The sequence below is a fragment of the Sodiomyces alkalinus genome (genome assembly GCF_003711515.1).
Source record: "Sodiomyces alkalinus F11 unplaced genomic scaffold SODALscaffold_1, whole genome shotgun sequence".
Lineage (NCBI taxonomy): Eukaryota > Fungi > Ascomycota > Sordariomycetes > Glomerellales > Plectosphaerellaceae > Sodiomyces > Sodiomyces alkalinus.
The window spans coordinates 7,169,413-7,181,051 of NW_021167079.1; the positions used below are offsets into that span (position 1 = coordinate 7,169,413).

The following is an 11,639-nucleotide window of genomic DNA, read 5'->3' on the forward strand; positions in this document are numbered from 1 at the left end:
AAATTCTCAAGAATGCTACGATGTGGATAGGTAACTTCATGTCCTGAAGCATCCAGGGGACATTGGAATACGTAGGTACAGGATGTCCGTCCTTGAAGCGGGGTGGAGCGGTGTTAGCACAAACCAGGGCGGCCGTATATTCCATGATGACGATCGAATCCGGGTCAATGCAGGTACTTCCCCCGATATCCTCCACTGTTTGGTTCCACTTGGTGTGCTTTCCCCCTTTTGGTCACCTGTGAGGTGCTCGTCACTCTTGATACCTTGGTCAGCAGATACCACTTTGTACCTTGGAAGTTATCAACCTTCCCCACAAAGATACCCCTGTCCTCACTTGTAAGCCCCAGAAGCAGAGGTACCTAAGGTGATGATGCTGATAGGATGGTTCTTGTTCCTTTGTGTTAATTTTGTCCAGGGACTTTTTTTTCCTCTCCCTCTATTTCGGTCTCTCCCCCAATGTTTGAACCCTGTGCTGCCTCGACGTTCTTACCTTAGGTATAGTACAGTAGGATGCGTCAGAGCTTCTAGCCCAGCCTTGGCGAACTCTACCTTACTCTTCCATCACTACATACTGCTTTCTCGAACTGTTGTCTCCGTCACCTACTCCATCGCTGTCCGTGACCGTCCCGCACTTTTGACGAAAGTATACGATCATTTCAGAAAGGCCGACCAGGCATCTCGTATCTCACAGCCCTCCTACTCGACCACCGGCCACTTAACAACGAAAGAATCTGCACGCTCCACACCCTCAGGTAACCTGTTAAGCCCTGCCTCCTTCTTACGACTCGTCAGCGACTGCTCCTTCCTTCGAATTAGCACCACGTCTTAATGCCGTAAACATATTTACTGTGAGTCTCCTTCACCATCTAGCGTGCGACTTGTCCCACCTTCTCTTCTCTTCCTTTTATTGTGTTTTTATTTTCTCTCTTCTCCTCCTGGGAACAGGCCAGGCCAAATTGAGTCCATGCACAGCCTTCTCTCGATCACCTCTCGGATGCCTCTGGTGATCTGTCTGGAGGTGGACACTGCTGTCGACTTCTTATTGCCTTGCCCCCCCCAAGGAGACAGTTGACGAGTCTTTCTGGCCTCATCCATAAGACCTTCGAAGCTGGGCCGTCGCCCGAAGCTGACGTGCTGACATGTTCCGCTCTATAGTACCCCGAGGCTTGTTCAAGTCCGAGAGACAAGTCGAGCATATGCCTCCTTCGCCAGGAGATGTCGCTTCATCTCCAGACTCGAGCCGGCCGGGGGGTCTTGCCAATGTCTTCAAAGGCTTGACCGGCGGCCGACTGGCCAGATCTCCCCCGCCGAACCTCCAGTCTCCTCCTTCTACCTCGGTCTCCTCGATGGTGCATCCTCCGATAACAATAGGCATTTCTGGCCTGTCCCTTGACCACACCGCAAGTTTGCAGCAACTCAAGACCGGTTCTCTTCCCGAACGTATCGCCGCCGCCGACTCGCTCCGATATGCCATCGCCGAATATCCCTTATGCCCCGTTATCCAGATATGGTATGCTGGGAAGGATCTCATCGACGCTGCCAAGCCGGGTTCTGCTCGAGCCGCCGGTTGGGATCTGCTCACAGAGTGTGTCAAGCATGGGTCGGCTACCGACCTCGAGCGGAAAGAGTTCTTCCAAACCCTAACCGCCCCCGCGCACCCGGAAGATTTCCATCTGCAACTCGCCGCGCTGGTTGATCTGACCAAGAACGGTCGCGACCTCTCAGGGTTCGACTACGAGGTCATCCCCCTCCTCCGAAGATGGCTACACGAAGCCTACCGCGCCGTCAGGGTCGCGAGGAAGCAGGCCAGTCGAGAGGCCAAGAAGAACGGCAAATCGCGCGCATCGGTGGCTGGAGAAGAGAAGAATCTCCAGCAACTCTTTGTATTCATCGTTCATGTCATCAAGTTTAGTTCCAGTGTGGCAGATGAGCCCACCATGGCCGGGCTCGTCAATGTTCTCGTCGCCATCTGTCTGAGCACCAACGTGGAAGAACACATTCAAGCTTGCATCGGCGTCATCGACACCATCTTCACCTTCGCCTCGCTGCCCGACGAGAGCTTCAAGCAATGCGTCCTCCTGATGTCGTCCATTTTCTGCCTGGTCCCTGGCCTTCACAAGCCGGCCTGGCACACCCTGACCATCATGCTAAAATCCCACCATGGTCACGCCACTGTGAGGGTTCTGCTCGACCTCCTCGCCAGTCTCCCGGCCGATGGCAGTAGCAGAGGCAAGCAAACGAGGGATATTCGCGGCGCCCTGGCCGTCATCGAGAAGCTCTTATCCAAGGGCCTGGACAAAGCATACCCGGCCATTCCGTTTGCGCCCCTGGTCGATGCATTAGCTGCCGCCGTTCGGAGCACTCCCTCGGGTCGCGTGCACTGCGCCGTCCTAAAACTCATCAACTCGCTTTTTGATAAGGGCGACGGCACACTCCATCCCTTGATCGTCGAGGAAGACTGGAATGCCGTGCTGGCCGTCGCGGCCGACTGTTTCCAGAAGACTCCCCCTTCTGCCGCCGCAGGTTTCATTTTGGTCGATGCAGATGCCATGTCGATTTCGACAACCTCTTTCGATTCGGATCAACCGGATGACGCCATCAGACGTGAGCTGCTGCGTCTCGTCGCTCGGCTCGAGCAGTTGATGACGAATAAGACGGCCGAATTTGTTCCGCGCCAAGTGGTTATCGACTTTCTGAAGGACATGCACACGCTGCTACCCGATTCCACCGTTCGCGTCGTCCTCGCTTATTTCCAGGAGTTCAGGTGCTGCTGCCCATCAGATCCCGAATGGGAGGAGCACGTTGCCTTGGTACGCCAAAGCTTCTTCTTCAACCGGAGACGAAGCTCGGAAATCCGACTGCTCGCCCTGGAGTTAATCACGGAAGCTTATGAGATGATGGAACTCGTCGGCGAGGACATGGGCGAGGAGTGCGTACCGAGACTCATCAAGGACACACTAAGCGGGATCGCGGAGGAAACCGATATTTCCATCTTGGAGGCGCTCGTATCGCTTACGGTCGACGTTGCCGTTGCCGCCGGCCTGGAACTGTTCAACTACATCATTTGTACTCTGGAAGCTGTTGTGGCGAACGACCGTTTCGTTTCGCCCGTGCCCATGGCAGGACACCCATCAACCATAGCTGCCGCGCCGTCGCCCGACGGGGATCGACTCTCGCCCGATCCGGAGAAAACAATATCCGTCGTCGTGACCAAAGGTTACGTTAAGCTCTTCATGCGCTGCATGAATACGGATGGTGTCAAGGGTGGCCGACTTTTCGAAGTGCTGGTTAACGTGGCCAGGGCACCGCACTGCAAGACGAGCGCTCGAATCCTGGCGATGGAGCTTCTCTTCCGGCTTCGGGCCGACTGGACGGGGTGCGTCTTCCTCACCCTGGATACGGAATGTGACGGGCTCGCAAGCTGTCTTCACCGGACCGAAGCCGCAATGGCGCGAAAACAAAACGGCGATGCCAGCCAGGCGAACCGGTCATCGAGGGCCGACTACGGGGCGCCTTCACGATCATCACGAGCCGTCTCGTTCAGCCACGCTGGTCCGCATGACCGAACACAGGCTTTGCGCTCTGCTAGCGGCAACAAACAGCCTGCTCCGACGTACAAGCCGCTCTGGCTCCTGTCCGATTCGGGCGCCCTGCCGGAACCCCCTTCCAGCATTGCTAGTACGGTCTTGGTGTCGCACTCTGCACCTGTAGACCGCTTTCTTTCCAACTCGGACGAGGCTTCGGACACAGGGAAGCCCGTGACTCAGGTAGTAGCGCTCAACGTGGCAGCATGGCTCGAGAGTGTCATACATATTTTCGAGCACGGCGCGAACTGGGAGGTCTACAGCATGGTGTTGGTGTACCTCCCGTCGCAACTAAGCAATCATGCATTTTTCCGAGGGGCGCTTTCCCAGGTGCAAGACCTCCGCCGGCTTCTATGCGAGCAGATACGCCTGAACGCGTTCCAGGAAGCGCCGATTGCCACCGGATTACGGCGCGCCGACGTGGCCATCTGCCTGTTCCACAGCCTGACCATGATCTTGAGCTACCACGAGCATTTCCAGAAAGATCAAGAGGATGAGATTGTCCGTGCTTTTGTGCACGGGATATCGACCTGGGAGAGGTGCGCCAAGTACTGCATTCATGCGTTGACCATCTGCTGCCACGAGCTGCCGCTCTCGACGAGCAAGTGCCTCGTTCAGATGCTCCAGAAGATGAGCCAGATCATTACGCAACCCCACGTTGCCATGCACATCCTCGAGTTCCTGGCGGGCCTTAGCAGGCTGCACAATCTCTACGTGAATTTCCGAGAAGACGAGTACCGCATTGTCTTTGGTATCTGCATGAGGTACCTCCAGTACGTGCGCGACAAGACGCAGTCGCAAAGGGCCGGCGAGACACCGACGGCAACAACAACACCCATGCCGACGCCGGGCCTAACGCCGCCGAACGCCGCAGATGGCGTCCACCCAAGTGCCACGGACGACCTTCCGCAATATGTTTATGCGCTGGCACATCACGTCATCACGTTTTGGTTCCTAGCTCTGAAACTCCCGGATCGTGCCAACCATGTCGGCTGGATCGCCAAGAACCTCTTTACCGAGGTGGACGCCATGCCCAGCGCAGAAGAGCAGGCTATGGTGACGATTGACTTCATGCAGCGTGTGACCTATGCCGACGCGGGCGAATCCTGTCCCGACCCGCTATTCACGAAGGAGCGGTTTGGCGACATCCAGACTCGGAGGTGGTTGATGGGGAACAGCATCGTCGCGATCGAGCAAGCCACGGCGACGGGATGGGCGCAGATCACCAAGCGGCAACCGTCAGGGACGTCGTCCTACATCATCCGGGAGAACTTCCGACCTCCCCCGGCTCACCAGATCCAGAACACGCCGGACGCGACAAGAGATGTTGGGCAAAATCAGAGTGTGCTCCCGAGTCACTTGATGGTGCAACTGATGACGACCATACCCCAGACGTTCGAAGCGCTCCGGCCCGTGCCCTTGCCCGACGACGATGCCGTTCAACGGTCGCTCCGGGTATTCGACCGGCTCGCCACGGTGGATGGGCACAAAGTCGGCGTGATCTACGTCGGGGAGGGCCAGACGGAGGAAGCCGAGATCTTGGCCAACGTGTCAGGAAGCAGCGATTACCTGGCATTTCTGGAAGGCCTGGGCACGCTCACGGAACTCAAGGATGCCAAGTTCAATACGCAGGGACTGGACAAGACGTCGGACGTTGATGGGCAGTACACATTCTGCTGGCGCGACAAGGTAACGGAGATGGTGTTCCACGTGACGACGCAGATGCCGACGAGGCTGGAGACGGATCCGCAGTGCATCCACAAGAAGAGGCACATCGGGAACGACTTTGTCAACATCATCTTCAACGATTCGGGCCTGCCGTTCAAGTTTGATACGTTCCCGAGCGATTTTAATTACGTCAACATTGTGATCACGCCCGAGTCGCGAGCGTCGTTCGTGGCGAGCCGCGAAGCGCCTCCGCCGGGCAAGGAAAAGCGGATGCCTTTCTACAAGGTCCAGCTCCTGAGCAAGCCGGGCTTCCCGGTCATTTCTCCGGCGTCCGAAACCAAGATGGTATCTCTGAAGGCGCTCCCCAGCTCCACGCGGCTTCTCGCCCTCAATGCCTCGGTCTTCTCTCACGTCTGGAGCAACCGAGGAGGGGCGGATAATGTGAGCTCATGGCGCAACCGACTTCGCGAGATTCGACGACTGCGCGAGAAGTACGGGCCCAGGGTGGCGAACGGTATGGTGCCACAGGAAGGAGTGGCGGCACTGGGCGGCCACGGGCACCTGAACAGCAGCGCATCACCGTCATCGCCAGCGGCCGCTTTCGGGGCTCATGGAGGGATCCTCGGAGCGGCATCACACTCGCAAGCGGCGCCCGAGTCGTCCAGGCCGGGGAGCAGCGTGCGCGATAGTTTCGGCAGCAGTCTCCGGCGGTCATCGGTGGCGACATTCTTCACGGGAACGAGCGAGCAGGTGTCGCAGCGCAACTCGTTGCTCTCGTCGACGATGACGACGATGCACGATGCAGACGCAGCACCTGCGAACGGACTTGATTCTCTCGTCGAGTCGGTTGACTTTTCCAAGTGGGCGTAAATAGGGAGCGGCTCGAGGAACAGTAGCTAAGTGGGCAGAGGAAGGGGGCGGGGGGCGGCAGGACACCCTAGACATCATTCATGGCCGGGGGTTAGGGAATACGGGACCAATCCGCGGCGCTACCAGGGATGATACCATGAAAAGTTGATGATTTTGCTTGCTTACAGTTGCCTGCCTGGCGTCTTTGCTGTTCTTACTCTGAGATCCATATACGCCCTAAACATCTCGAGGACGAGAGGACGCTGTCTCCTCACACCAAGTGTCCAAACGTCTTTAAAATAACCTGCTAAAAACAGGAGTGTTGGTTATCTTGTCCCGGCTTGAGCAAAAGACCATACTTACATGTCTCGAGACTAATTCAATCCCATTCAAGACAGATTATATCAGCCTGAACATGACTGAGCGTGAAGTTGTACGGGAATTACCCTTGCGGTGGTGAGCCGAACAAAACAGTCCGTCCTGCTGACCAACTACCAAGGACGGTATAGGTACCTTAGGTAGCTTACGGATAAAGGTGGTAGCGTAGGTCACCCAGACCGCGGACCGACAGTCTCGTGGAAAACGACGCTGTACCCCTGTAGTTTCGGTGTTTGCCGGTCCTGTCACCACCCGATTCGTCCGTTCATCCATTCTGCTGGGATTCGGCTTTGGAACCTTGGAAGACCCTCAAACTCGGTTCAGGGAGAAGACTGACGTCTATACATTGTACTCTGTAGATATCCTATGGATAAGGTACTCAGTCGGGACTTGGAATATGGTAGGGACCTTAATTATCGGCATCTTATGGTGTGGCAGGTCTCATGATATGTCTCGGTAAGAAGAGAGCCGGTTTGTTTGTTCTTCGTCCTTCGTCCCTCGTCCTTTGTCATTTGTACTCGTACTCCGTATCCCCGTCATTACTGCGTACTCGATGGACCAAAACACAACGGAAACTCAGCATGCAAGCATGGCTGTAGGCAAGATAGCAGCCAAATTTACGGATGCGGTGTATCCCGCCGAACGGAGAACAGGCAGATTTGACCGAGTCAGCTGATGCCATTTAGATTTTCCACCGTGTACCCAATCCGGCATAAGCTAAGGTAGGTGGGCTTCTCATCAAGTGATGGACGGGCTTTAGGCTCTTGCCCCTTAATTAGTCCATCTTTCTAGAAGTACATGTATGTAGGTACCTCCCTATCAACATTCAGTACCCCTTCTAGCCCTCCTGCGATAGTGAGCCCCCCCACCTAATGAAATTCTTTGTATTACCTATCCCATCCCCTCCCACCGCGTACCACTGGGTAGCCGTGTACCACTGCCATGGCTACCCGTCCATTACCTGCATACCTTCCATACACATTACCTCACTTCCTTCCCCCTTCCCAAAAAGTTCCGTTCCTTCCTATCATACCCAGATATTGCTTAAAGAAACCAACCACGCGGTCGTTCTTTCTCTCTTTCCCCTTTACTCTATCCCAACAGCTCTTTCACGTTTTCTCATTCTCATCCCTCCATTTTTTCCTTCTCTACCTCTTTTTCTTCCTTTCTTCTCCCACTCTTCCATCAACTGATATTAACGTCCGTTACTCTCAGAGTACCTCAACGTACTATCTCTGAGAGTGCATATCATCCTTTAAAGCCTCTGCGCGCATATTCCACTCGCTGCCTTTATTTCTACCCATCACTTCCCGTGCGACGCAGCCTAGGACAGCCCGATCGACGCATCAGAACCATCCACGATAACTAGGCAAACCTGACCCGTGGAGAAAGACAATATAGCAGCGAGAATCCATGCATGGGTGCGAATCGGACATGAGGAACATGGCGGACGGGGTCAACGGCAGCTCGGGAGGCAGCAGCAACGCTAATGGCGTTCATGGCGTTCATGGCAACGGCAACGTTGTTAATGGCAATAATGGCCCAGCCTATGTGAATGGAAACCCCCAGCTTGCCCATCGACTGAAGGCTCAACGTAAGGCATCAAGCCCAATGGCCCCGACCTTTATGGTTTCTGCGCCGGGCAAGGTCATTGTCTTCGGGGAGCATGCGGTTGTCCATGGAAAGGTGAGCAATCTCTACCCGACTCGTCTCTACCTTTTACCCCTCCTTGCCCGCCTTTTCCCTTTTTTTCCTTTTCTTTTCTTTCTTTTTCTCCCCCTACTAGGGCCGTACGATTGTCCTTGTGTACCGCTCCCTTACAAGACTCAACTGACACCGCGTTACAGGCTGCGATTGCTGCTGCCATATCCATGCGCTCGTACCTACACGTAACCACTCTCTCCAAGTCTCGAAGGACCATATCTCTCCGCTTCCCCGACATCGGCCTCGAGCACACGTGGAACATCGACGATCTGCCATGGGAGCTGTTTCACAGCCCGGCCAAGAAGAAATACTACTACAGCCTCGTGACCGGGCTGGATGACGAACTCGTCGCCGCCCTCCAGCCCTATCTCGCCACCATATCACCCCACAAGCAGGGAGAGGCGCGCAAGGTGCACCAGAATGCCGCTCTTGGCTTCCTCTATCTGTTCCTGTCTCTCGGGAGCCAGTCATTCCCGGGCTGCCTGTACACGCTACGATCTACCATCCCTATCGGGGCTGGACTCGGAAGCAGTGCGTCCATCGCGGTGTGCGTGGCCGCCGCCCTGCTCCTGCAGCTGCGGACGCTGTCGGGCCCCCACCCGGACCAGCCTGCGGAGGAGGCCCTCCTGCAGCTCGAACGCATCAACCGCTGGGCCTTTGTGTACGAAATGTGCATCCACGGCAACCCCTCGGGTGTCGACAACACCGTCGCGACGCAAGGCAAAGCCGTGGTGTTTCAGCGCACCGATTACACCAAGCCCCCGACGGTGCGACCGCTGTGGGATTTCCCGGAGCTCCCGCTGCTCCTCATCGATACCATGCAGGCCAAGTCGACGGCGAACGAAGTGGCCAAAGTGGCCCGGCTGCGCGACACGCACCCGAACCTCGTGGGCAGCATCCTGGATGCCATTGACCGGGTCACGGGAACGGCGGACACGCTCCTGGGCGACGACTTTGATGCCGAGGACGAGGACAACCTGCGCCAGATTGGCGAGCTCATGACTATCAATCACGGCTTGCTGGTGTCGTTGGGCGTGTCGCACCCGCGCCTGGAGCGCATCCGCGAGCTGGTGGACCACGAGGGCATCGGTTGGACCAAGCTCACGGGGGCCGGAGGCGGCGGGTGCTCCATCACGCTTCTCCGGCCGGGCATCGGCCCTGCCAAGTTGGTTCGCTTGTACGGCCAGCTCCAGGAGGAAGGGTACCGGACATTTGAGATGACGCTCGGGGGGGATGGCGTCGGCGTGCTGTGGCCGGCTGTGCTCAAGAACGGCATGGACGAGGATCACGCCGGCGGCATGGAAATTGACCTGGAGAAGTTCCTCAATGCCGAGGGCAACGAGGGCGTGGAGCGGCTAGTGGGCGTACACGGCAGCACGGGCGAGAGGGGGGGCTGGAAGTTTTGGAGGGTTGAGAATGAGTGATGGCATGGCTTTCTCCCGCGGACCTAATGGCGATGCTTACAGGCGAGTGGCGTGGGATGTACGGATGAGCGGATGAGGAGGTGAGGAGATGAGGGAGATGAGGAGCATGATGCCTTGGGCCGGGTTTCTTCGACCTTTGCCCCCAACGAGAACCAGGTGGGTTCTCTTTGCTTCTTCTTCTTTTCCCTCTAGCTCTTTTTTTCTTCTTCCTCTATTATCTTTTATTTTTGTGTATTTTCTTTTCTTTGCTTTTCGATTTTTTTTTTTTTTTTTTTTTTTTTGCCCAGCTTGCCTCTTTACGGGTTTCTTTTTTCTTTGCACCACGGACCGGAAGAGGGAAAACCAAGAGCAAAGGGAGGGGAAAGGGGGGGTTTAGGAAAATGCCCTGACATACGCATGGGCAAGAAGGACAACGGCCTCTCGGCAGGCTGGGATACTGTATCACTACATACCTTATTTATTTGCCTCGGACACTAGCTGATCACTACCTCCGTACTTTTTAGTGTTTATTAGATGGATGCATTGCATTGCAAAACATGCAGCACTCATCTGCACTCTACTTGCTATTCCGTTATTACTCAACTGGCTTTGCCTTGGACTAAGGTATAGAGGTATTACTCGCCAACCAACGTGCTTACCAAGACGTAGTCACGTAGCATTGCAGCTCTGATGAGGACAAGGGATACATTGAGGAAGATGAGTGGCGTCCTGTAAGGCAAGGAGGAAACGAAGGTCTATAATCGGGTAATTGGCCTCTACCTTAGTGCATATGAGGATGTATTGTTCTCTTCACTTCCACCCACGAATACATTGTTCTACAAGTCCTAGGGAGCCAAGGAGACGAATTCCGGGGTCCGCTTGGTGGTCCGCTTGGTGGTCCGGGCTCCCTGATCCGAACCCCCCCGGGGGGTGTGCAGGTGGGGCACTACCCGTAGATACGTACCTTTTTGTATGATTTTCGCGGGGTCCTTCACCACCAAAGCCCAAAGCTCCCCGCCATCACCTTTTTCAGCTCCTATCCCACCTCCATCGATCTTTCTCTTCGGCAAGTCTAGCCCGCAGAAATGCCCCCAAAGGCCAAAGTAAGCTCCAAAGCAAAAGAAGCTGCCAGTAAGAGTAAGTTCTTACCCCATTGTTCTGTAGAGAGCCCCCCATTCTGTCGGTTGGTGTATGACACCTCCCTAGCCGATAACCCGGCCCCCAACGCTCTTCATCCCCTGTTATCATTGCCCTCGGTCCCTTTCCACTCACCCCGAGTCTCTTCTCTCTTGCTCTGTTCTATTCTGTCTACTTCTGAGCTTTTCCTTTCTTTTCCTTCTAACTCTTTCCACAGCCAAAGAGCCCGAAGCACCACCTCCCAAGACGGCCAACGAGCGGACAGCCCAACGCTACTACCAGACCAACCCCTGCGAGAAACGCCGCGAGGAAGTCGGCCTGCACGGCCTCACCCCGACCGAGCGCCAGACCTGGGCCAACGCCTTCTTCCTCCCGCTCATCGTCTCCAAGGAGGTCCTCCTCTCCCACAAGTCCGACCGCGAGTTCTGGAAGCAGGTCGGCAAGGAGTCCCTCCCCGTGCGCCGCCTCTCGCGCGCCCGGAAACAACACCACGCCTGGGGCCGCGACCGCCACGGGCGCGACGTCGGCGAGCTCTCCCCCGAGGACTTTGACCGGCGGTCCCTCCAGCAGGCCCGCTTAGCTGCGCTCGAGGCCCTGCATAGCCGGTTCGTGCAGCGCCGCGAGCTCGCCGGCCTGCGGTTGACACGCCCCGGCTCTTCCGATTCTGCTGCCCACGAGGACGTCACGCCGGAGGAAGTCGAAGAAGATAGGCAGAGGAGGAAGGAGATGGCGGCGTTAAAGAGCGAACTTTATGGGGAGAAGATGGGGACTTATGCCCAGGACCCGGAGTGGGATGATGTGACGCCGATTCCGGCTGATGAGCCTGAGGGGGCGCTGGCGGCTATTGCCTACCCGGATGATTATGCTGAAGGTCAGTCAGCTCCGAACTTTTCCCCCCTTCTTCTCCCGTCTCTCG

The 11,639-nt window shown here is 56.2% G+C and overlaps 3 protein-coding genes across 3 annotated transcripts in view; all 3 read left to right on the plus strand.

Moving 5' to 3' along the window:
* Positions 1-82: 82 nt before the first annotated feature.
* Positions 83-7,155, plus strand: SODALDRAFT_375856 (hypothetical protein; the record flags this gene model as incomplete). Its single annotated transcript, XM_028614773.1, has 9 exons — positions 83-212; positions 298-364; positions 529-752; positions 951-1,067; positions 1,156-6,098; positions 6,290-6,381; positions 6,526-6,557; positions 6,704-6,827; positions 7,068-7,155. 9 exons carry the CDS (start codon positions 83-85, stop codon positions 7,153-7,155), a joined length of 5,817 nt encoding a protein of 1,938 aa, XP_028471523.1.
* A 758-nt stretch (positions 7,156-7,913) lies between these two features.
* SODALDRAFT_267478 (mevalonate kinase) lies at positions 7,914-9,607 on the plus strand (the record flags this gene model as incomplete). Its single annotated transcript, XM_028607553.1, has 2 exons — positions 7,914-8,165; positions 8,327-9,607. The coding sequence occupies 2 exons, from the start codon at positions 7,914-7,916 to the stop codon at positions 9,605-9,607; spliced, it is 1,533 nt and encodes a 510-aa protein (XP_028471524.1).
* An 839-nt stretch (positions 9,608-10,446) lies between these two features.
* SODALDRAFT_289897 (prenyltransferase) overlaps positions 10,447-11,639 on the plus strand; it is a 2,497-nt gene continuing 1,304 nt past the window's right edge. Inside the window, exons 1-2 of the mRNA XM_028608632.1 lie at positions 10,447-10,723; positions 10,941-11,594. Coding sequence (XP_028471525.1) covers positions 10,672-10,723; positions 10,941-11,594 — 706 coding nt within the window. The 5' untranslated portion in view covers positions 10,447-10,671. The remainder of the gene's footprint in view (positions 10,724-10,940; positions 11,595-11,639) is intronic.